The following is a 26,061-nucleotide window of genomic DNA, read 5'->3' as shown; positions in this document are numbered from 1 at the left end:
AATCTTGTTGGAGGTCTTCCTGAAATCTTCTATATAACAAGGTATGTGATGAACTTCTAAGAAGTGATATAATATTCAATTTCTTTTTTAATCTCACTCTTTTAAAATTATCTTTATTTAACAGAGACAGTCAGAAATTGAAAGGGGAGAGGGAGATAGAGAGGGAGATAGAGGGGAGAGAGAGACAGAGAGCCACCTGCAGCACTGTTTCACCACTTATGAAGCTTTCTCTCTGCAGGTGGAGACCAGGGGCTTGAACCTGGGACCTAGTACACTGTAACATGTGTGCTCAACCAGGTGCACCACCATCTGGTCCCCAATATTCAATTTCTTAAGCTGTTTTTTTTTTGGAGGGGTAAAACTCTTTATTCTGAAGTCACAGGTGTGTGTGTGTGTGTGTGTGTGTAGTTACAAATAGCAGAGATAAAAAATATGTTCCCAACTATTTGTATACGACTTTGAGTAATACAAGCAACATCAAGGAATTCTGGATATGCTGAGCTTCACCAAAGTCCCTGACATCTTTCTGAAATATTATGCCTTAGAAAGAACCATCATGGGACTAGGTAGTAGTGCATCTTACATAGTGTTCAAGGACCTAGAGTTCAAGCCCCTGGTCCCTACCTATAGGGAAAGAAGCTTACCAGTAATGTTGTAGTACTATAGATATCTCTCAGTCTTTATCTCTCACCCTCTATCAGGGGAAAAAAAAAAAAGGCTCCTGGGATTGGTAGAGTTGCCATGGAGGCACCAAGGTTCAGCAATAACTCTGGTGAAAAAAAATCATCATATATACCAGTATTTTTTTTGATTTCTTTATTGGGGGATTAATGTTTTACATTCAACAGTAAATATAATAGTTTGTACATGCATAACATTTCCCAGTTTTCCATATAACAATACAACCCCCACTAGGTCCTCTGTCATCCTTTTTGGACCTGTACTCTCCCTCCTACCCACCCCAGAGTCTTTTACTTTGGTGCAATACACCAACATATATACCAGTATTAATATACATACCACAGCAGTTGGGGAAATAGTTCCACTGGTAGAGCATTGGGCTTTCATGCTTGAGGTTTATGGTTCAATCCCCAGCACTGCATGTAGTGTTGTGGTTCTTAGATTGTTTCTCTGCCTTTCTTACCCTGCCTCATGTGAAACTCTTTCCTTTATGTGTAGTAGAAATTGTGGTCCTTGATACAAATGGAATATTTTTTCATATGAATGAAGATAAATACTATTGTTTATGAAACTAGAAAACAGTAATCACTTCACAACCATGGCCAAAATTATCTAAATTATTTATGCCTCTATTTTGTTATTTGTTAAAAGTAATAATAAATAATAGCTGTTAAATGAGTTAATAAGTGAAAGAGTCAGTGCTGGTTACTTGGTGAGCTCTTAGGTGGTAGAATTACTACCCTCCACTTTTCTCATATATAATTTCTGCCAGAAAGAATCTCTTGAACCTCAATTGCTTTTCTAATTTTTTTTTTTAGCCAGAGCACTGCTAAAATCTAACTTATAGGGGTGCTGGCGATAAAACCAGGGACCTTTGGTACTTCAGGAATTAAAGCATTTTTGTAAAACCATTATGCCATCTCCTCAGCTCTACATTGTTAAACTTACACACACACACACACACACACACACACACACACACACACACACACACACACACACACACACACAGACAAAGTGATACCATTTAAAGTCCCCAAGCATGTATTCAAATCACTGATTTTAAGTTTTGAATAATTTTCTATTCCTATCTTTTATTTTATTTTGGATAACAAAAAAAATTGAGAAGGGTGGGATGGGGAGGGAAAAAAGATACCTGCAGCACTGCTTTATCATTTGTGAAGTTTCCTCCTGCAAATGGGACTAGAAGCTCGAACCTGGGTCCCTGCACATTATAACATGCATGCTTTACCAGGTGTGCCACCACCCGGCCCCTCAATCACTGATTTTTAAAAAAGGAGTGCTGGTGGGAAATGTTGATCAAGTCCTAAAAACATAATTAAAGTTCAGGAAGCCTAAAAAAAAATCACCAGAGCCAATAGACCGTCCTGTTTCATATCTTCTCTCAACAGGCAACAGGTTGTCCAAGGTGGACCACAGTCCACAGACTGAGTGCTTCCAGGGTTCTCAGCTTCAGCATTTTCTTTCTTTTTTTTCTTATTTTTTTATATTTATTTATCTTCCCTTTTGTTGCCCTTGTTGTTTTTCATTGTTGTAGTTATCATTGTTGTTATTGATGTCATCGTTGTTAGATAGAGAGAAATGGAGAGAGGAGGGGAAGACAGAGTGGGGGAGAAAAAGACACACACCTGCAGACCTGCTTCACCGCTTGTGAAGCAACTGCCCTGCAGGTGGGGAGCCGGGGGCTCGAACCAGGATCCTTACACCTGTCCTTGCGCTTGGTGCCATGTGCGCTTAACCCTCTGCGCTACCGCCCAACTCCTTGCTTCAGCATTTTCATATCAGCACTGCCTGCCAGAGGCAGTTGTTTTGTGAAGGAAAGGTGGGCCCCTCTGCAATCTCACAAGGAAGCCAAACAGGTTCAAGAGCCCTCACTGGGACAGCGACTCAAACAATGGCACTCATCTGGGGAACGCAAGCTTGACCCGTATGGGCAGTTTCTAACTTTCGGTAGGTTCTGTGCCAACTACAGTGCTATTGATCTTCTGAAATATTCTATCAAAAGGGCTTTGTCTCTCAGCCAGCCTGCAGAAATCATTTGACCCTTATAGTGCAGAGGCACCTTTTAACCTCCACGGGATGAAAAACATCCACCTACATAACAAGGTTTGTAATAATGCAAAGAGGGAGTTTAAACAAAGGATGTCCTGGATATGCCTCTCCTTGTGCAGTGTACAATGGACATCTTCATTCATAGAGAGGCAGTGTGTGCAGTGCTCAAACTCAGGGATCCTGGCGTCACAAAGCCTGGCTGAAGTCTTGCATTTGCTATGTGACCTGGTATGTACTACTTGATTTCTCTACTTAAATTTGCCCATATCTAAAATGGAGAATAATAATAGAATTTGCCTTATAGGGTCAGAATGAAAACTAAATACACACAGTAAGTGCCTAACAAGGTATATGTATTCCGTTTTTGTCAGTTATTATGACCTACCCTTTTGTAACAATAGCCCCAAAGTTCTAAGCTATTGAGGACACATTTATTATCCCATAGCAATGACTAAAAGGAAACTGAGACACATGAAAGTGCTTTTAAGGACTATTGTCTCTTGCTGGTTATACCAAGGTCATTTTCCTCACCTACTAGCTTTGTGACATTAAGGAAACTATCTAATCTCTCCATGTTTCAGTCATTTTATCAATATTTGTAAAGGGAGAACATGCTTTCTCCTCTTTGTGGGTTACAGTGAGAGTCAAATGTAATTAAATGTGTAACACTTAAAAATATTTATTTAGCAGACCTTTGGTGGTGGGAATGGTGTTAATAAAAATAATAAAAGGAAAAAGATAAAAAGATGTATTTCTATTTCTCAAAATATTTTTTACTTTATGTATTGGTTTTTTGGTTAGAGACAGAAGTTGAGAAGGAAGACAGGGAGGGGGAGAGGGAGAGGGAAAGGGAGAGAAAGGGAGAGGGAGAGAGAGACAGAGCGAAGGAGAGGGGAAAAGAGAGAGACAGAAAGAGGAAGAGGGGGACAGAGAGCGAGACAGAGAGAGGGAGAGAGGCTGAGAGAGGGAGAGAGGCCGAGAGAGGGAGAGGGAGAGACACAGACCTGCAGCACAGCTTCCCTTTTCATGAAGGTTTCTCCTTGCAGGTGGGAAGCAGGGGCTTTAACTATGAGGGTTCTATTGTGTCCACTGCCTCTTGGTCTTGAGTTATTTATTAATGAGAAAAAAAATAAAACCACGCATCACTCTGGCACATACAATACTGGGGATTGAACTTGGGATCCTGTGCTTAAGAGACCAAGACTTGATCAAAAAAAAAAAGACTTGATCCACTGTACCTACAATTCCTTGGGCTGCTAAATGTATAGTATTTTATTTTTTTACAAAGCACTGCTTAGCTCTATTTTAATCCCTGCCCCCCCCCTTTTTTTTACTCGTGCATTGTTTAGTTCTGGTTTATAGTGGTAAAGGGGATTGAACCTGGACTTGGGAGTCTGTTTGCATAACCATTATGCTATCTCCCCCAACCTCTCAGATCTACTTTATGAAGTTCCAGGACCAGAATGTGGGACCTCTGGTGCCTCAATCATGAAAGTCTACTTTGTAAAATACTATGCTATTTCCCTGCCATAAATGTGAAACATTTAGAACAGTGCTGACAAATACACAGCAAATGCACAGAAATGATGTTTCTTCAAGGACAGGGGTAGATAGCAAACAGACTTTCATGCCTGAGGCTCCAAAGTCCCAGTTCAATCCCCCGCACTACCATAAGGCAGAGCTGAGCATGCTCTGGTATTAAATAAATAACAAAAAAGACGCTTCTTCAGATATTTCTTTCCATTTCATTAGTCTCAGAGCTGAAATGTATTTCCTAAATTCCTATGTTCTTCTATTTTTTTTTAAAGAAATTATTTATTTATGAGAAAGGAGAGAGAGAAAGAACCAGATATCATTCTGGTACATGTGTTGCCGAGGACTGAACTCAGGACCTCATGTTTGAGAGTCCAATGCTCTATCTACTACACCACCTCCAGGACCACTGTTCTTCTATTTTTACTCTGAAATGAAAGTTTCTTTCTGAAATTTGGTCTCTGAACCACAATTTATATTTTTCAAAGTGAGCTAAACATGCAGAAAACCCAGTGCTTCTCTAATTGAAGTGTTCAGCAGAAATTCCCAAGATCACAGAATTAGAACTGAGAATAGACTGGTAATCAGTCTTTTCAGCAAGGTTCTTGGTTATTGCACACCCCCCCCAAGACGGGAGCTCAAACTTGTGCCCTTGTGTGTGTATGTGTGTGTGTGTGCACTTAACCAGGTGCACCAAGCCTGCCCCCTGCCCTCATTTTTTTTTTTTTGCCTCCAGGGGCTTCCTGCACTATGATCCACTGCTCTTGGAGGCCATTTTTTCCCTTTTGTTGCCCTTGTTTTTCATTGTCATGGTTATTATTGTTGTTATTGCTGTCATCATCATTGTTGGATAGGACAGAGAGACATGGAGAGAGGAGGGGAAGACAGAGAGGGGGAGAGAAGGATAGACACCTGTACCCTGCTTCACTGCTTGTGAAGCAACCCCCCTGCAGGTGGGGAGCTGGGGGATTGAACCCAGATCCTTACACCAGTCTTTGCACTTTTCTCCGTGTGCAATTAACCCAAGGCGCTACTGCCTGACCACCCCCCCCCCTTTTTTTTTAACCAGAGCACTATTCAGCTCTGGCTTATGGTATGTGTGGGGGATTGAACCTGGGACTTTAGAGCCTCAGGCATGAGAGTCTGTTTGCATAAACATTATGCTACCTACCCTCTGCCCTATCCCCCTTTTTTTCTTCTTTATTTGATAGAATTGATAGAAATTGAGAGAGGAGGGAAAGATAAAGAGGGACACACACACACACATACACACACACACACACACACTGCAGTACTGCTTCACTGCTAGTGAAACTTTACTCCTGCAAGTGGGGACTGGAGGCTTGGTCCTTGTACATGATAATCTGGGTGCTCATCTGGCTGTACCACCATGCTAGCTCCCTAACTCTGCAATGCACTTTTGACTTTAAAGTATTAGACTTGCCATAAATTTATTTTATTTTAATATTTATTTATTTACTCCCTTTTGTTGTCCTTGTTGTTTTATTGTTGTAGTTATTGTTGTTGATGATGTCGCTGTTGTTGGATAGCACAGAGAGAAATGGGGAGAGGAGGGGAAGACAGAGAGGGGGAGAGAAAGACAGACACCTGCAGACCTGCTTCACTACCTGTGAAGCGACTCTCCTGCAGGTGGGGAGCTGGGGGTTTGAACCGGATCGTTACGCTGGTCCTTGCGCTTTGCACCACCTGCGCTTAGCCCACTGTGCTACTGCCAGACTCCTCATAAATTTATTTTTATAGAATCATTCTCATTCACTTTTGGTGAACATTTAGTTACTGTAACTTTTAAAATATATTTATTTATTTTATTTATTAATGGATAGAGAGAGAGAAATTGCGGGGGAAGGGAGATAGACAGACAACCTTTAGCTCTACTTCACCACTCATAAAGCTTTACCCCTACTGGCAGAGACAAGAGGGTAGAACCTGGGTCCAAGTACTAAGTAGTGTCTGCGTTTAACCTGGTGTGCCACTGCCTGGCCTCTAGTTACAGTTTTGTAGCATTACTAAGTACTATTCAATTCTACCTAGACAATGAACTTCTTAATGTTCAATTTCTCACTACATTTAGATGTAGTTCCTCAACACTAGTTGCATTACACATCAGATATGCTGCTGTTGTTTCTCTCTTGACTTTTCAGGAGACAAGAGTTGATAAAAGAACATCTATTTGGCACAAAACGCAAGGACAGGTGTAAGGATCCTGGTTCGAGCCCCCAGCTCCCCACCTGCAGGGGAGTCGCTTCATAGGCAGTGAAGCAGATCTGCGGGTGTCTATCTTTCTCTCCCCTTCTCTGTCTTCCCCTCCTCTCTCCATTTCTCTCTGTCCTATCCAACAACGACATCAACAATAACTACAACAATAAAACAAGGGCAACAAAAGGGAATACATAAATAAATATTAAAAATAACATTTATTAATCTATTGAGATAGTTAACAACAATTTATTAGATGCCCACTCTGCACCTGACTGTGTACACTGGCATTTGTTTTAGGATAAACATAAATAAAATATCTCTTTTTCAGACTACTCAAAGTAAGAAAACTAAAACTCAGATATGCTGTACAGTATTTATTTGAACATATCAAGTGTCACCAATGGTTTATTCAGTATTTTTTATGGGCAATGATACTTTAAAAACCACATTCCTGAGGAACCACCCATTCTGTTAAATAATAGAGTCATGAAGTTGGATTTTGTGAATATAAGTCCACATTTACATAGCTACACAAAGCTCGAGCAATGCTAGTAAATCTCATTACAAGTAATATTTCATACTAAGCAATCAAATAGGAAGACATCACCACTGAGGCTATGGAAATAGCTCAACTAGTAGAACATCAGACTTGCAAGCATGAGGTTCCTAGTCCCATCTCTGGCACTGCATATATATAAGAGTGTTGCTCTGGCTTCTTTTTCTCTTTCCCTCTTTCTGTATTGCCTATGAAAGCCTCTCTCACATGTAGTAAATAATAAATAAATAAACGTAAAAAAACCAAAACAAAACACTAAAGAGCAGTGTGTTTCTCTTTTTAGTGGCAAGAAAGTAACATTTGGAGAAAGCTATCTAGCAAGGAGGAAAAGGTGTGTGTATAGGGTTAAGACAGGTTCCATTCTCTCACTGGTGTAGGAGTAAAGCTGAAAATGACAGAAACTACCACCACCAGTGACTCATTTTCACTGATCAATAATCCACCTACATGTGTTCTTCAACTGAGGCTATGCTCTCATAAAACTTATTTACTCCTCTGGCTGCAGTTTATCTGAACCGTAGTCCTGTATGTAATGTTCTGAAATTGTCATTCATCTTAATAAAGTACTTCAGAATTGCTTTACTAAAGAACTGCATGATCCTATACACATCCTGGGCATATTACAAACCACCAGCATATAACTTTGAAAACATTTAGCTCTCAATTCCCACAAGTGAATTTACAACAACAAAAAAGATTACAGTAAGTCACAGTGCCACTCACAAGTGGCATCCATAAAGTGGATGAGAATTTAAAAGACCACTGATTATCATTACTTAAAGCCAGTGGAATTTAACATACAAAACTACCATGAGGTAAAAGTTATGTTCTGTCTTTCTCTGTAGTAACAACAGAGCGATCAAGCAGTCAAAAAAAGTCATGCCATTGGCCCACAGCCAGTCAGGCAGTGAAACATCAAGTAGTTGTATTTTTCCACATAGGAGATGACAATCAACTGTGGGTTACAAAATGTTTCTCTGACCTAGTAAGTGCTGCATTTGCTACACAGGTATGTACTTATTAGTCAGTCCTTAGAGTTCTTAGGAAAGCCTGTGTCTCAGAAAAGAAAGATTATAATAAAGCCTTTGGTTCTAGAAACATTTGCTTTCACCATAGAAATTGCTAAAAACTCAGCTTCAAGTGTAGGATGTGAGATACACACACACACACACACACACACACACACACACACACACACACACACAATGGAATACCACTCAGCTGTTAAAAATGATGACATCATATCTTTCACTTCATTTTGAATGGAAATTGAATGGATCATGTTAAGTGAGAAAAGCGGGATGCATCGGATCGACCTTCTCGTGGTGCATCCCGTAAGTACCCATTCATTGGGGAAACTGACGATCCTTCCTAGCTGACTGAATCCACATGGATCCCAGTCACTTTCAAAGCCAGCAACAAGCAGCTCCTGACAGCTTTCAACCTGACGCTGTTGACTGGCTACGGAAGAAGGGCAAACGCTAGAAGAAGAAGTGAGAAAAGCAAAAAAGAGAAGAATGAATAGTGAATGATATTAAGAAACTTCCTTAAAGCCGCCTTTAAGGAAGACCTTAAGTAATAAATATTGGACAGAAAATAAGAAACAAGGTCAGCAAGGGAAAACACAAAGTAACTTGGACTGGGTGTGGTGTATCACAACAAAGCAAAGGATTCTAGGGACTGAGGAGAAGGAAAGCAAGACTAATGGGTCCTGGTGTATAATGGTGGACTTAAGTTGGGGGTGAGAGTGTTTTGCAGATATCTATTATGGGGAGATGGGAAATCATACGCTTATCTCACCAACTGTTTGTAAACTATTAACCCCTACTCCCTCATAAAATGATTTTTGAAAAATACGGGATGCAATTATACTTATCCTTTCACCTAAAATATAATATATATTACATATATATATGTATGTATATGTAAAGAAGTCAGACAAACATGAACTAAGTTTGGGGACTTTCTTTTGTGCCTCCAGGGTTATCGTTGGGGCTCAGTGCCTGCACTATGAATCCACTGCTCCTAGGGGCCATCTTTTTCCCCTTTTGTTGCCCTTGTTGTTTATCATTGTTACTATTAATTGTTGTCATTGTTGTTAGATAGGACAGACAGAAATTGAGAGAGGAAGGGAAGACAGAGAGGGGGAGAGAAAGACAGAAGCCTGCACACCTGCTTCACCACTTGTTAAGCGACCCCCCTACAGGTGGGGAGCTGGAGGCTCGAATTGGGATCCTTACACCGATCCTTGTATTTCACACCATGCGCACTTAAGCCACTGCATTACCGCCTGCCCCCATGAACTAAGTTTTTAAGAACACTGAACAACAAGTAAGAGAGCACAGTGAGCCTTGAAGGAGGTCAACCCCATAACCTTGGGATGGTTTGCAGGTCGGGAAAGAGAAACACAGAAAAAGCACAATAGATTCTCCAGAGTTGGAATGATGGAGCTGAGAGACTGAGACCAAAATAGACAGAACCTGCAAAGCAGAATGCCAGTAAGAAAGGAGAGAGCTGCACAAAGATAAAACCCTGGTGTTCTTTGAGTGTTTAGTAGAGTATTGATCACTACAGGCATGAAAGGGGACTGCCTCAGATTGGTGAAAAGAAGTACACGAGAGGATAAAATAGGAAAGAGCCTGGTCACCATAGCATTGGAAATGGTGGCTGTTGCCACAAGTCAGACTGAAGAAAATTATAATTCATGGCACATGGAGTAAGAATGACTCAGGGAAGTCTTGCTTCAGTAATGAGGGATAATTAACTCTGGAATAAGCTCTGGGCCAGCCCAACAAACCATATGTGCTGAAACACTAGACTGCATCCAAGTGACTAAACTGTATCTCTTCAAGAGATGTATGTAAAAGGAAAAATATGCAGCATCTCAAAAGACAGAATTAAGCAATGTCTGATATCCAATAAACTGTTACCAGGCATGAAAATTGTTAAGAAAACATGAACAATCATCATCACCATTAATCAGACAAAACCACTGGGAACTGACATAGATATTAGAATAAGCAAATAAGGACATTAAAAGTAATTATCATAGCTAGGCTGTGTATGTTTAAAAGTGAAGCAACCATATGTAAGATATGAAAAAAAAAATCTAAACCAAAAAACTTCCAATATACAATATATCCAATATATGGGGTAAAGGTTAGATTAGATCGAATGAAATTGACAGAGAAAATCTACCCAAACTAAAATACAGAAAGAAAAAGAGGTAATCTGGGATGTGGTGCAATGGATAAAGCGCCGAACTCTCAAGCATGAGGTATCAAGTTCAACCCCTGGCAGCACATGTACCAGTGTGATATCTGGTTCTTTCTCTCCTCCTATCATTCTCATAAATAAATAAATACAACATTAAAAAAAAGAGAGAGAGAAAAGGGAGTACTGAGCTGCAGGTCTTCATGTGGTCTAGGATATGTGGCATTATAATTTGCAAAAGAGGAATGGATGGAGACAAAAAAAATACTTGAATATTTGGCTGAAATATTTGTAAAGCTAATGAAAGTCATAAAATCAGGGGCTGGGTAGTGGTGCACCTGGTTAAGTGCACATGTTATCGTGCACAAGGACTTGGGTTCAACTCACCACCCCTCTTCTATCTGCAAGGGGAAAGCTCCATAAGTGGTGAAGCAGTACTGCATGTGTTTCTGTTTCTCCCCCCCCCCCTTTTATTGAATAGAGATAGCCAGAAAGTGAAAGAGAAGGAGATAGAGAAGAACAGAGATAGACACCTGCAGTACTGCTCTCCACCAACTGGCGAAGCTTTCCCCTTGCAGGTGGGGACTGGGGGCTTGAACCTGGGTCCTTCCACACTGTAACATGCGTGCTTAACCAGGAGTGCCACCACCTAGCCCATTCTTTCTCCCTCTCTATCCCCTTACCTCTCAGTTTTTCCTCTGTACTATCAAATTAAAGTTAAAAAAAAAAGTTACAAAGTCACAAGTCCAAGATCCTCAATAAACACAGAAGAAACATGAAGAAAGTTATAGCAAATCACCCCATAATCAAATTGCTCAAAGCAGTGATACAGAGAAAATCTTAAAAGGCAGCTAGAAAGGTTTATATGAAATAATTGTGCTTATATCAGTGTTTATATGCAAAGAATACAATCAGTGATAATAGCATCTATTTTAAGAAACAACAGTCTTTTAAATAAATGATTATGGAAATAGGTGGACATCTCTAAGCAAAACAAAGAGCTATATGCGTTTCTCTAAGTCAGGAAAGACTCAGCTTTATATCCGATACCCTTGGCCATGCCTCAGAATTAGGGAAGTTGTTTTGGGCAGACTGGAAGCAGGTCTGAACTTCAGGACCATGATGCAGAAGAGGGAGCAAGGCTACTCTGATGAGCACATTTTAGCTCATAGATTCCTTGCTGCCATACATGGTTTGGATTGAGGGTGGGAAATAATTTACTTTTAGTTTGGTGAGAGAGTGAGAGTGGAGACCTTTAAAGCAATGCTATTTTGCATGGAGGTAAGACAAATATTGAGTCTTCACAATCCTTTATAACAATTTGATGTGTACAACATATAAGCATGAAATCATTTTTCTAGCAATTCATTTTTATTGAACTTTTCAAAAGCAGTGTATCCTCCATGGAATGGATCCCCTTCCCCTCCTCCCCAACCCCTGCACTCCCCCACCCTAAAAAAAAAAAAGAAAGAAACCACAATAACCATTAAAACAGACACACCAGAAATCTACTGAAGAAGCAGGGTGGTAGCTCAATTGGTGAAGTGCAGGGATGTCCACACATAAAGCTCTTGGTTCTGTCCCCAGCACTGTGTATAGTAGTAGTGTCCTGGTTTTTTCTCCCTCTTGTTATATAAATATATAAATAAATTTTAAAACCAAACCAAAACATTAGCTTCTCACCCCAGATGACTAAGTCACAGTTTTAGGGCACACAGCTTTTAGCAGAGACCCTTAGATAATAATGACTTTGAATTATAGTAAACATTGAACACACTATTAAAACAAGAATTCTGGCCTGAGGTTTTAATGACAATTTGTTAAATCTCTCGTGTCTTTCTGGGTTTTCTTGAGTGGAGTATCAGCTGCACTGACAGCGGTGACTGTAAATATGAGGTAGCTCAAGAAGGCCATTTTCCCCAGTCAGGATTTGTAAACAGCCATGTTATTTATTTTGAGTGAGGTAGAGTATATCAATTGAAAAAAATCTGATTTTTTTTTTCTTCATGAAAACATAGACAATGACATCATCCTCTGTAACTCCAGCTATCTGGAGTAACAGTGAATATAACATGAAGGGCATCTTACCTTGTGCACACAAGACTTTGCATTCAGGAAAAACAGCTCCACGGTGGTTTTATCCTTTAAAAATGTGATGCTTTCAATGTAAAACCTGCAAAACAGTACAGAAGTTGGTTTCCTTGGAGGTTTTTCCTTCTCTTAGCATGATTTAATCTCCTCATTTAATTTCCCCGGACAGAAGAGAATTTTGAGAAAGTAGGGATTGGTTGAGCTATTTTTCTACCTTTTAAAAGGAATCTGGGGAGTTGGGCGATAGTGCAGCGGGCTAAGCGCACCTGGCATGAAGTAAGTTTGAGGACTGGTGTAAAGATCCCAGTTCGAGCCCCCGGCTCCCCACTTGCAGGGGGGGTCGCTTCACAAGCGGTGAAGCAGGTCTGCAGGTGTCTATCTTTCTCTCCCCCTCTCTGTCTTCCCCTCCTCTTTCCATTTCTCTCTGTCCTATCCAAAAACATTGACATCAATAATAACTACAACAATAAAACAAGGGCAACAAAAAGGAATAAATAAATATTGAAAAAAAGGAATCTGGAACACACAGGGATATATGTATGTACTCATATAGTACAAGTGTACATATGAGTATGTATACCTACCTGTAGGTGAAATCTCTTAACATGTTTTTGTTTGGTGGAAGATGAGTTAAGGGAAAACCTCAAACGGTGAATATTGGCGAAACCAACTTTATCTGTATTGCCCATGCTTTGACATGTATTCTTGGAGCTCATATTTTCTCAGACAGCTTCAAAGCAAAACCCAGGTAAACTCATAGAGTTGAAAGCTGAAGTTGGTTGAGTAAGCCCTATAATTGAACAGTGATGTCTGCTTGTGGCTCACTGGCTTCCAGACTTGAGGAAGGTGGGTCGGCCCCAAGTTTATATCACCTCATCTGCATTGCAATATTCAATCACACCCTTTCTCCTAGCTTCTTATCCTTCCAAACTCAGGGTTTTCCTTTGGCTGAGAGCCAAACTCTCAACAGAACTTTATCTGGTCTTTTGTCATGTAAATCAGAGTATCTTGGGCCTCATTCCAGCTCCCCCAGCCCTCCTTTTCTGGACCTCTTTGCTCCTTCTGAGAGGAGAGCTGTGACAGTAACACAGTGGGGGAAGAGACAAGAGTATTTAACTCCTTGTTTTCACAATTCTTAATGATTAAATGATTAAGTTGAGTGATGAAGGCCGAGCTCTGTGGTGGGTGAATGGACCAATAAGTTCCAGACTTTTTTTTTTTCTTGTTGAGGCCTTGTTTGATTAATATTCATAAAGAGATAATGCCCCCAGACAGCTCACAGTTGGTGCCTGGGTTGGGGGGGGGGGAAGACTGTGCTTTTAGATTGGTGAGAGTCAAGACAATCAGGTTTAAAGGGACCAGATTGTCCTATAAGATCTGCAAAATCATGATAGGCTTTGGCATTTGCTTTTTTGTTCCCACCCCACCCACCTAACAAAGACAAAACATTTGATACGTAAATGAAAAGGAAAAGATCATAAGAGATTTCATTATTGGGACAGTAAAACCGTTCGAGAGAAATTCCAACACTCATGTTGAATCATCAAGGGGAAATTCCTGCAAGAGAATATATTCATTATCATACTTATATGTGAATTAATGAAGACTGATGTTCAGTTTGTGAGAAGGGAAAGTTAAGGACTAAACCAGGGAGAGATATGAAGAGTGGGTGGGAAAATAGTGTTTAGAATCAGAAAAAAATAGACTATGGAGGTCCTTCTTGCTTCCATTGCTTATTAGCTGTGAGAACTTGGGCAAATTAGCTTGGGCAAGTTAGCTATGTACTTTCTAAAACTGGTGTTGCACATACTTAGAAGGATTAAATGAGTGATATATGTAAAATCTTCAACAGTATTAACAGATGTTAATAAAAATCCGTTTTCTAGGGGAGTCGGGTGGTAGTGCAGCGGGTTAAGTGCACGTGGTGCAAAGTGCAAGGACCAGCTTAAGGATCCCGGTTCAAGCCCCCAGCTCCCCACCTTCAGGGGAGTTGCTCCACAAGTGGTGAAGCAGGTCTGCAGGTGTCTCTCTTTCTCTCCCCCCTCTGTCTTTCCCTCCTCTCTCCAATTTCTCTCTGTCCTATCCAACAATAACAACAATAACTACAACAATAAAACAACAAGGGCAACAAAAGGGAATAAATAAATATATTTTAAAAAAATTCATTTTCTGGAATTTGATGTTATGTGACATAGAAGTAGTGACTTCAGCTTGGAGGTCCCTTGTCTAGAAAGTGAGGATAATCATTCTTAATTAGGACTGTTATGGGACTTAAATGGGATTTATTTAAGTGCTCAGTACAGTGTCAGGAACATTTTTAAAAATATATTTATTTATTCCCTTTTGTTGCCCTTGTTGTTTTATTGTTGTAGTTATTATTGTTGTTGTTATTGTTATTGTTGTTGTTGGATAGGACAGAGAGAAATGGAGAGAGGAGGGGAGACAGAGAAAGGGAGAGAAAGACAGACACCTGCAGACCTGCTTCACTGCCTGTGAAAGGACTCCCCTGCAAGTGGGGAGCCAGGGCTCAAACCAGGATACTTAAGTCGGTCCTTGTGCTTTGTGCCACCTGTGCTTAACCCACTGCACTACTGCCAGACTCCCAGTCAGGAACATTTTATGGATTCAAGTAGTTCTAACTAGTGCACAGCAAACCATGCTTTCTTAAGAAAAAAATATATAGTATGATGGAATTTAAGTTATATCTGAAGGCTAGGAGAAAACACAATTCTGTAAGATAAAAAAAAAATTCAGGTGGGGAAATATAGGAAAATAATATTTCTTCTGAGTAGTGTAGACATTGATAATTTGACTTTCACTGAGATAGGATTTGTTATGATCTGGGTGTTATATTCTTCTCTCTGTGTAATTTCTCCTACCCACACCACAGATGGAAAGACATCTCACTCAGAGAAAGGCAATTAGCAAGCAAGTGAACAGCCTCAGAGGTGGCAGAAGAGATAAGAGCTCAACTAACAGAAGTCCCTTATAGGGGATACAAAATGGACAAAACATTCACACCTGGATTCTGAGAGAGACTGAGCAAATGAGACAGGGCAAGAATGAAGTGAGGCAGAGAGAAGCATCAAGAACTCACAAGGTAGAGAAACAAGAACACAAGTCAAGAGGATGAGCTGAGGGAGCAGAAATAGAGAAATGAGTTACAGGCATGGTGGACACAGACTGAGGAGTACTGGCGAGGTCAGATGCTGCTGTCTGGTTAAGACGACTCTTACTAAGCGTCTCTGCATCCTGAAGGACCTTCCAGTTCTACAAGAGGGTGGTGGTGGTTTCTTGCTTTCATTGTTGGTTCCCCCCCCATGTAATTTTTAACCCTGTTAACAAAGACAACACAAGCAGGTTTCCAATTAGCAGCCTGAAAGGACAGCAGCGGAAGTGTCACAGCTGTTTCCTGAATTCTTATGTGCTAAGCCATGAACACTGATGATGCACTGGTTCATTTACTTCTCACAACCCTGGGTTAGAGATAACCTCTCATTACCTTCATTTCACAGAAGCAGAAACTGAGTTTTACTGATCAGCCTGCTTGGCAGGGCTCTTTCCCTTTACTCTGCAGACAATGATCTTGTCAATGCTACTGCTGCTCATTCAACCAGCAGTTATGTGGGAGGCTAAGCCCTCATTAATTGTGTGTAGCTCAATCTTAAAAAGTAGGCAGAGATACAAGTCTAGTCTCATATCCATCAACACACCAACATATACAGCAGTACATCTTTTCTCTACTGCTTCATGAACCAGAACCAGAACCAGAACCAGTGGACCAAAAAAAAATGTGATAGATTTTGAATTGACATATGAAACATTCTTTTAAAAGACTGCTACAGTCTCAGAAGGGTAAATCCTTCCCAGAGGAAGCAATCTCCTTGATGCTTAGGTCAGAGGAGGTCTGTCCTTCTCCTTTTCTCTCTCTCTCCTCCTCCTTTCCTTCCTTCCTCTCTCCCTCTCTGCCTTCCTCCCTCCCTCCCTTTTCTTGGAAGCTAGAACAACTTTATTTTTTCTTTCAGACAGAGCTACAGAGAGAAGGAGAGACACTACAGCACTGGAGCTTCCCTTGTTGCCACTGCACTCCCATGTGGTGTCAAGATTCAAAACTAAGCTGTGTGTGTGACAACACAGGTAGCCTTCTTGGTGAGTTATCTCTCTGTCTCTCTGATTCAGGACCTTTTTTTTTTTAAACCAGAGCACTGATCAGCTCTGGCTTTTGGTGGTACAGAGGACTGAATCTGGAACTTCGGAGCCTTAGGCATGACAGTCCTTTATATAACCATTATGCTATCTACCCCTGCTCCTGTTTTTTTTTTGTAATTATTATTATTACATTTTATTAGTGATTTCATGTTGATTTACAAAATTACATGTCAACAGGGGTATAACTCTATACCATTTCTACCACTGGAGTTCTGTGTGCCCAGTGCCTCCATTGCAAGCCATAGCAGCTCTCCTAAGGTTGCAGAAATGAGTTAATCATCGTCTCTACAGCTGTCTGTCTATATCTGTACATAATTGCCCCCTTTTATTTCCAGATCCAGTCCTCTCTTCCCCACTAAGCTACACATAGCCCTATTACTACATTTGAATATCCCTCCCTTTTTCCTCTTCTCTCTTTGAGTCCTCATGGAGCTGGAGTTCAAAGCCCTCTTATCTTCTTCCTCCTATCACTTCTCCCTCACTGAGAGTATGGATTAAAATTATTTTTGAGGTGCAAAAGGTAGGATTTCTGGATTCTGTAACTGCTTCTCTGCTGGGCATGGATGTTAGCAGGCTGAGGATCTGCTTTTATATTTGTATTGCCACCAGAGTTATTGCTGAGGCTCAGCGCCGGCACTGCGAATTCATTGCTCTCAGAAGCCATTCTTTCTTTTTTTTCTTTTTCTTCCTTTTTTATATTTTACTAGATAGGGCAAAGAGAAATCGGGGGGGGGGAGATAAGAAGGGGGAGAGAAAGACAGACACTTGGTGCACTGCTTCACCACTCTTTTTATTTATTTTTTATTTTTTATTATCTTTATTTATTGATTGGATAGAGACAGTCAGAAATTGAGAGGGAAGGGAGGAATAGAGAGAAAGACAGAGAGACACCTGCAGCACTGCTTCACCACTTGTGAAGCTTTCCCCCTGCAGGTGGGGACTGGGAGATCAAATCCAGGTCCTTGTGCATTGTAACATGTGCGCTCAACCAGGTGCACCACCACCCGGCCCTGCTTCAACACTCTTGACATGCCTCCCCAAACAGGAGAGAAGTGAGGGCTTGAACCAGAGCCCTTGCCCATGGCAATATGTGCACTTAGCCAGGTGCACCACTGCCTGACCCTCAGGATGTACTTTATAAGTCAAAATTCATTGGTTCCTATCTCTCATATTCTTCCACCCTTGCTCTACCCTCATTCTTTTTCTTCCTTATTTTCTTTATCTATTTACCTATTTAATCATTCATTGTCTCCCCTCACTCTTTTGCCACCAGGGTTATTGCTAGGGCTTGCTGCCAGCACTAAGTGTCCACTGCTCTCAGTGGCCACTTCCCCCTTCCCATTTTATTTGATAGGACAGTGAGAAATTGAAAGGGGAGGGACACATAGAGAAGGAGAGAGATTGACATCTGCACACCTGCTTCACCACTTGTGAAGTGTCCCCGCTGCAGGTGAAGAGCAAGAGTTTGAAGCAGGTCCTGCTGCAGGTCCTTGTGGATAGTACTATGTGCACTTAACAGGTGTGCAACCGCCTGGCACCTCCCCCCCTCATTTTCTTTACTTGCTTACTCACCTACTTAATCATCTATTCAGAAACAGAGAACCACACACATCATTCTGGCATATGCACTACTGGCAATCATTCTTGCTACCCTATGCATGTAAGTCCTGAGCTGTACCATTCTGCTACCTCCATGGCTGTTTCTTTTTTTTTTTTTTTAACTTGCAATCATTGATTTCCCCACAGTCTGCAAGTAGACTATTTTTTTTTAAATCCCACATTAATGGGGGTCTGGTTAATGGTTTATAGTAGTAAAGAATTCTTATGTAAACTTTTACAAGCCAAAATGTTATAAAAAGAAATACTATCACATTACTACTACTGCTATTATCATTATTTTGGTGCCAGGGATGGGACCCAGGACCTCATACATGGAAAGCATATGTTCTATCACTGAGCTGCATCCTCAGCTAATGATCATTTTATTTTACTTTTTATATTTATTTATTTATTCCCTTTTGTTGCCCTTGTTGTTTTATTGTTGTAGTTATCATTGTTGTCATCATTGTTGGATAGGACAAAGAGAAATGGAGAGAGGAGGGGAAGACAGAGAGGGGGAGAGAAAGACAGACACCTGCAGACCTGCTTCACCGCCTGTGAAGCGACTCCCCTGCAGGTGGGGAGCCGGGGGCTCGAACTGGGATCTTTATGCCAGTCCTTGTGCTTTGCGCCATGTGTGTTTAACCTGCTGCGCTACTGCCCGACTCCCTAATGATAAGTTTATGTAGATTTTTTTTTGTTTTGTTTTTGCATTTCCAGACCCTGCAAAAGAACCTACAAAATGAAATACAAAGACAAAAACCAGACTCACTTATTGCTGAGCAGGAGTGATATGATAAATGGACACCATGTAGAAAAGTGCCCTGGGTGAAGCAGTGTGGGTGCCATTGCCTCTAGAACAATACCTTTAAAACTGACGCTGACCTTTTCTTTTTTAATATTTAAAAATTTTATTAGTTTAGTATCATGAGAGAAACCAGTGATGTAAGACTGAGGCTGACATTCTTTTCCTTTTTTTAATTTTTAAAAATATTTTACTTGTTTATTTTTATAAGAGAAAGAGAGGGAGAGGTGAGAGAGAGAGAGAGAGAGAACTGCTTAGCCCTGGCATATGGTGGTGCTGTGGATTGAACCTGTGACCTTTGAGGCTTCAGATATGAAAGTCTGATGTGCTTCTGCTGTGATATCTCCTGGGCCCCTGATGCCACTTTCACTTTTGGTCATGAAAACAGAAATCTTTGTCAGAGTTTTCTGCCAGCAAAAAACAGGCAGCAATGTAGGTCTTTTATAGGAGCAAAGTGGTGTAACATGAACTTCCAAGAAGCATGGGGTATATGTAAGTCGGTAGCTACTTCTATCAGAGAAGGATAGTACTAAAAACTTAATATCAGAGGCTGGGCATGTGGTTGAGTGCACACATTATTGTGCTCAAAGACTCAGGTTCAAGCCTCTAGTCCTCACCTACTATGGGAAAAGCTTCATAAGCCATAAAGCAGTGCTATAGGTTCTCTCCCTTCTCTCTCTCTCTCTCTCTCTCTGCCTCTCTATCTACCCTGCCCCTCTCTGTTATGTTAAAAAAGAAAAAAGAGAGGCTAACATCAATGAGTTTTCAATTAATAAAGTTCATAATAATTCTTCAACATTTAAAATCTAGCCTTTGGGGTTGGAAACGGTTTACTGGTAGAGTACACACTTTGCCATGTGCAAGGACCCTGGTTGAAGTTCTGGGCCACTATATGAAAACCCCTGCACAGGAAAGTTTCCTGAGCAATAAAGCAGTGTTGTAATGTATCTGGCATTGAGGAATGAATTCAGGGCCTTGCATGTGCATAATATCTACTGAGTGATCACTCTGACTCAAATTTCTATTATTTATTTTGTTTAGAGAGAGAGGAGAAACACCTCAGCATTGTCCCACCATCAGTGAAACCCCCCCCCCCACCCATGGCGTTCCCATGTGTGGTGCTAGGTCTTGAGCTTAGAGACACACACACAATAAAGTTCATGCTTAGATGGTGAGCTCTCCTGGCACCAACATGCATAATTTCAACACATAAAAACACTGAGTAGCAAATCTTTCTATTTTAAATATTTTTCATTTTTATTTACTAACTATTGGATAGAGAGGGAAATTGAGAGGAGAGTCAAGATAGGGAGGGAAAGAGACAGAGGGACACCTGTAGCCAGCCTTACTTTACCACTTGTGAAGCTTTCCCCGTGCAAGTGAGGACTAGGGACTTGAACCTGGGTCCTTCTGCACAGTAATGTGAGTGCTTAACCAGATATACCACTGCCTGGCCCCTGTATTTTAAAATTTTACTTATTAAGAAAAGAGAAGAGAGGAGAAAGAAAGAAAGAATCTGAGCATCACTCCAGTGTATATGAGTCTAGTGAATGAAATCGGGACCCCATCTTGGGCTGCAAGGGGTAACAATTTAAGAGACCATTTCTCAGATGAGAAAAACAAGACACAGAGATATAAAGCCATTTCTCCCAAGTCATACAGATAGGAAATGATGAGGCCACAATTCACACAAAGGTCTGCAAGACTTTCAAATCTGTATTCCAAACCACTATGGTATAGTGCTTTCTATAATAATAATCACAGTGAAATAAAACATGTACACAATGCCATGGGAGGGATGCAGTGAACTCAGCTTATGAATCGAGAAGTAGAATGATGCCAAACTGAAATCCATATCACTAAAAGGAGAGGGGACAACTGAGCTGTGTCTTAAATAATGCATGCGTTCACCTCATGAAGGGAGGAGGAAGGGCATTTATTCCAGGGAGAGGGCATATCAGTCAGACCAATCCTCTTACTAGTCTTACAGAATTTAAGAAGCCATATGCAGGGTGCTGGATGGTTCTGCACCAAATCAACTTGTGGTCTGTCCAACTGTGAGTAGATAACTTTGTACTAGAAACTGCGTTCACCTTGTTTTTGAAACCCAGGCCCCTGACTATATCCCAGTTCCAGTAAACAGTTTCCCACTGTTTTCTGGTGACCTGCCCTATTACCTTCTACCTTTCTGGCTAGGCATTTGATTACCTACTCAGTGAATCCAGAATCACATCTCTCCTTCATGGGGGTGGTTGTATGACTTCATCTTTATGAAGTGTATGAAAAATACCTATGGGCCTTGGGAAAAATGGCTCCTCAGGTAAACCTACTACCATGTGTCATGAATGGAAAACAAAATCTGGGGTTATTTCATCACATGCAATGAGCTACTATAGACTCATAAAATAAAGACCTTTTGTTTCAGTTTTTTTTCCACCCAAAATATGCTTTCTTTTTGGCATCCTTCTTGTGAGTTATTTATTTAATTTTTAAATTTTAAAAAATATTTATTTATTTATTCATTCCCTTTTGGTGCCCTTGTTTTATTGTTGTAGTTACTACTATTATTGTTATCGATGTGGCTGTTGTTGGATAGGACAGAGAGAAATTGAGAGAGGAGGGGAAGATAGAGGGGGAGAGAAAGATAGACACCTGCAGACCTGCTTCACTGCCTGTGAAGATACTCCCCTGCAGGTGGGGAGCCGGGGCTCCACTCGAACTGGGATCCTTACGCCAGTCCTTGCGCTTTGAGCCACCTGTGCTTAACCTCCTGCGCTACCACCTGACTCCCTTTGTGAGTTATTTTATAATAGTTTTTGAAAAGGTTAAGTGCATGGTAAAATTTTCAGCTTCAAAATGAACCCAGGGTTTAGGATGAGGCAGATGTTTTTGGAAACAAGCCTCATACAGCTTAACAAGTACAATTTCTTGAGATGAGAATACAATTTCTCTTCTTTCTGTCCTCCTCCCATGACTGTGATTTCCCTTTTTCTTTTTAAAACAGATACATCATTTAATTTTATTTGTTTCATGAGAGATAGGTAGCTAGTGGAGGCCAGAGCATTACTCCTGCATATGAGATACTAGGCTAGAACTTTGGACTTCATGCTTGTAGTCGGGTGCTCTATCTGTTGTACAACCTCTGGGTCACTGATTTTTTCCTTTCTTGGTGAGACATACTATTCTTCTAACCTCTCGTCAATGATAACAGAACATCACATCACACCTCAACAACATGACAAAGATGATTTGGAGGAAAAGCAGATCTGTGAGTCCAATGACAACCTATGCATGTCACAAAGCAGAGCACTGGGACTTTTTTTTAGACTAGGCTGTCCCTGAAAAGCCACTAACATGTAGGTAACATGATATATATATATATATATATCTATCATGTGGCAGTTATTCATCATGGTCAAAAGCTAACACCATGAAGTTAGGTGTTAGGGATACCTGATGTATATATCTTGGGCCTTAAGTCAGTGGACTAGCCTCCCAATGCCTTGATTTTTTTCACTTGCCCTTACATCCCCTTACCCTAGGCCCCAGCACCTAAAGAACTGTGAGAAGCTTTGACTGTTCAACCTAGTGGATATGTGATACAGCAGTCAATGGTGATTATTGCTATATTATTATTTTCCTACTAACTGCATATAAAAGGCTTGCTTTCAAACTGAGTTCATTTCTTACATAAATAGGAAAGCAAATTCTGGATATTTGGCCCAAATTCTTTCAAGGATGCCCAAAAAGAACATTTAGACATAGAATGGGAAAATACTGAGAAAGAGGGGGGTGGGGAGGGGGAGGGAGAGAAAGAGGGGGAGGGGGAGGGGAAAGGAAGAGGGAGGGGTGGGGAGGGGGAGGCAGAGAAAGAGGGGGAGGGGAGGGGGAAAGGAAGAGGGAGGGGTTGGGAGGGGGAGGGGGAAAGGAAGAGGGAGGGATGGGAAGGGGGAGGAAGAAGAGGGAGGGTGAGGGAGGGAGAGAGAGAGAGAGAGAGAGAGAGAGTGAATAAAGGACAGACAGCTGTAGCAATGCTTTGCCACTTGCCACTCCCCCCACCTCTGTAAGTGGGGACCTGTGGCTTGAAACTAAGTCTTTGCACATGGTAACATATAGCTCAAACAGGTATACTTCCACCTGGCTCTGACATTTTCTTATACTCCTGACTTGGAAGGCATTATGGTGTTTAGTGTGTGAAGGCTGAGGCTTCTTCTAACATCCTACAGCAAAGTACCATGTCCTACAACAGAGAAACTATATGGCCTCCCATGTCAGTAATGAGAAAACCTCCTAAATTTCTGCATCCTGCAACTTTCTTCACACTTTAAGTATTAACTCCTTCTGCTCTCTTGATGTTACCCTGATGCCAGATTATAGAGGAGAGTGACTCCCACAAATGATGCCTGCTATTTGGTCAGGAAGCATGTAAAAATAGTGTCCTATAAGAAATTGGTCAGGATTGAGCATGCCATTGAAAGGATTCTGTGTTTCTCTGAAACTCTCATCAGGTTGTCAGATCCTCAAAGATGGAGGCACTAAGCAACTGTCTGAAAGTTCAAGAACCACTTATGACGTCAATCTAAAGGCATGTCAATCTAATGTACATTCTGTGTTCATATGGGATTGGACAAAAATCTCTGGCTGACTCAAACATCCCCCTCAGACAGACTCTGCTGATTCTATTTTAGGAGGAAACAGTTATTTCCCTGGCTTCTAAATCACATTCTTCTGCAAAGAGATAAACGTCCCTGTGTTCTCCTAAATGTATATCACCTATTCACTCTCTGATGAGTTTAAACCAGTTATGGCTAGTGAGGCACAGACAGTTTAATATGACTTCCTTTTATCACTTCTCACAGCTGCACACAAAGAAATGGCTCCAGCCATATATTCACTGTACGATATAAACAAGCAAAAGGAAATAAAATCATTCACACAATCATAATACCAAGGCATTAAACACTACTAACATTTTAAAGCTTTTTGTCAATCTATATTTAGTAGAGTTTTAGATAATGAGATCATATTGCAAATAAGTTTTATGGTATGCTTTCTCTCCTAGGATAGACTGTGAATAACTTTCCACTTTAGTAACTCTCATCCTTCACCAGTCTTTCTTTTCCTACTGTATTGTGGGGCCATATGTTTGACTCTCCTAATGTCAGAGACTCAAGGGTTGTAGTTATGATACTTCCTCAAATTAAACTCATTATAAAGGTGGAATGTTCCAGAAGCAGGCCAGGGAGGTGGTGAGTATTCAGTAGTCTTTTAAATGCTATGTGTTTGCAGCAAGCTTGACAGAAAAATTAGTGGTTTCCCTCACATTTCTTGCAAGAACAATGCACAAGTGCAATGACTTTCTAGCTCTGAGCATTGAGCAGTACTGAGGGGGAACCTCTGGTTGGCCATTTATAGTACTAGAGAAAAGGAAAAAGACCTCAGAAAGAATGAGGGGGCAAAGAGAAAAGAAGAGGAAAGACAAGAAAGGAAAACAAACAAACAAACAGAAAGACAGGTGTGCAGAAGAATAAAGGAGATGAAGACACCAAGATCCTAACTGTGGTGGAGCTGGGTAGTACTAGCCTGAGCCACCTCTACTTGCTCTCCTCTGAGGAGTTTGGGAGTTTTTCCAGTGAGGCCATGCCAAGTCTGTTTTCTGACTGAAATGCCTGTATGTCCACTACTATCAAGCTTTTCAAATGCTCACATCTGGATTGCATTACTAGAGAGGCCCATGTGTTTGTAGGAGATAATTTACAAGAGCAGATAAGAAGCTTCAGTCTGAAGAAGGCTTCCACTAATCTGGGGGAAGTTTGAACCCATATGGGAAGAGACAACAGGTTAAGTGAATTATGGCCCACAAAGAAGTTATGGGGTGACTAAGGAATGATGGAAACTCAGGCTGGGGGTATGGATTGGCCTGCCAATGCTTAATGTGTAATGGAGAAGCAATTATAGAATCCAGGACTCCCACATTCTGCATCACAGAAAGAATTTTGGTCCATCCCCTAGAGGGGGAGAAATGTTAGGGGAAGATGACCAGAGGGCTCTGAACTCCAATTCCATCAGGATCTAGAGAGATAAGAGAGAAAAAGGAAGGATACTCAGAAGTAGTAACAGGTGTAGGTGTGACTTAGAAAGAGAAGGCAGGACCATAGAAAAAAATGGGCAAATATAAATTTATAAACATAGATAGCTATAGAAATCATAGTTAGCCTCGCGAAGCATAAGGACCAGTGTAAAGATCCCGGTTTGAGTCCCCGGCTCCCCACCTGCAAGGGAGTGGCTTCACAAGCGGTAAAGCAGGTCTGCAGGTGTCTTATCTTTCTCTCCCCCTCTGTCTTCCCCTCCTCTCTCCATTTCTCTCTGTCCTATCCAACAATGATGAATAACAATAATAACATGATCAATATTGATGATAAATAATAACAACAACAAGAATAACTACAACAATGAAACAACAAGGGCAACAAAAGGGAATAAATATTTTAAGAAAAGAAAAAGAAATCATATCAGCCCATATCTGTAACCTTGGGAGAATAACTGTAGTTTCCAATGAAGGGAATGAGGACACAGAACTCTGGTGGTGGGAACAGTGTGGAATTATACTTCTATTATCTCGTAATTTTGTAAATTAATATTAAATCACTAATAAAATTAAAAACTGAATCAAATCAATTAGTGAGCATGATTCAAAGGTTAAAAAATTGTGAAGTGTCTATATACACACGTGTCATACACATATTGAGCCATATCATCGAGATTTTTACAGCTTAACAAAATCAAAAGGTTTAATCCTAAACTCATAAAGGGAAAACCTGTCTTCACCTTAAATGTTTTCTTTACTCTGTGCAGAAGTAGCGTGTGTTTCTGAGCTAATCCCTGTGTCTCTCCCCCATCTTTGAAACCCCAGTGTTCAGGAATCACAAGATATACCATGTTAAATGTTGAACCTAGTGCTGCCCTAGAGTTTCACTTCAATAGTGAGGTAAGCTTTTGAGAGCAAAACTATACTTTTTTTCTTTTTCATAAATACAACTTAAAGGACATTTTCTTTTATTTGCATAACACTGCAAACTTA

The 26,061-nt window shown here is 40.8% G+C and overlaps 1 protein-coding gene across 6 annotated transcripts in view; it reads right to left on the bottom strand.

Moving 5' to 3' along the window:
* Positions 1-26,061, bottom strand: part of FRMD4B (FERM domain containing 4B) — a 407,614-nt gene that overhangs the window by 109,524 nt on the left and 272,029 nt on the right. For all 6 annotated transcript variants that reach the window (XM_060202892.1, XM_060202891.1, XM_060202894.1 and 3 more), the window contains one exon: positions 12,365-12,449. In XM_060202892.1, the coding sequence (XP_060058875.1) occupies positions 12,365-12,449 (85 nt within the window). The remainder of the gene's footprint in view (positions 1-12,364; positions 12,450-26,061) is intronic.

The sequence above is a fragment of the Erinaceus europaeus genome, chromosome 12, assembly GCF_950295315.1.
Source record: "Erinaceus europaeus chromosome 12, mEriEur2.1, whole genome shotgun sequence".
Lineage (NCBI taxonomy): Eukaryota > Metazoa > Chordata > Mammalia > Eulipotyphla > Erinaceidae > Erinaceus > Erinaceus europaeus.
The sequence above is the reverse complement of the archived record's forward strand: the minus strand, read 5'-3'. Positions and strand labels throughout refer to the sequence as shown.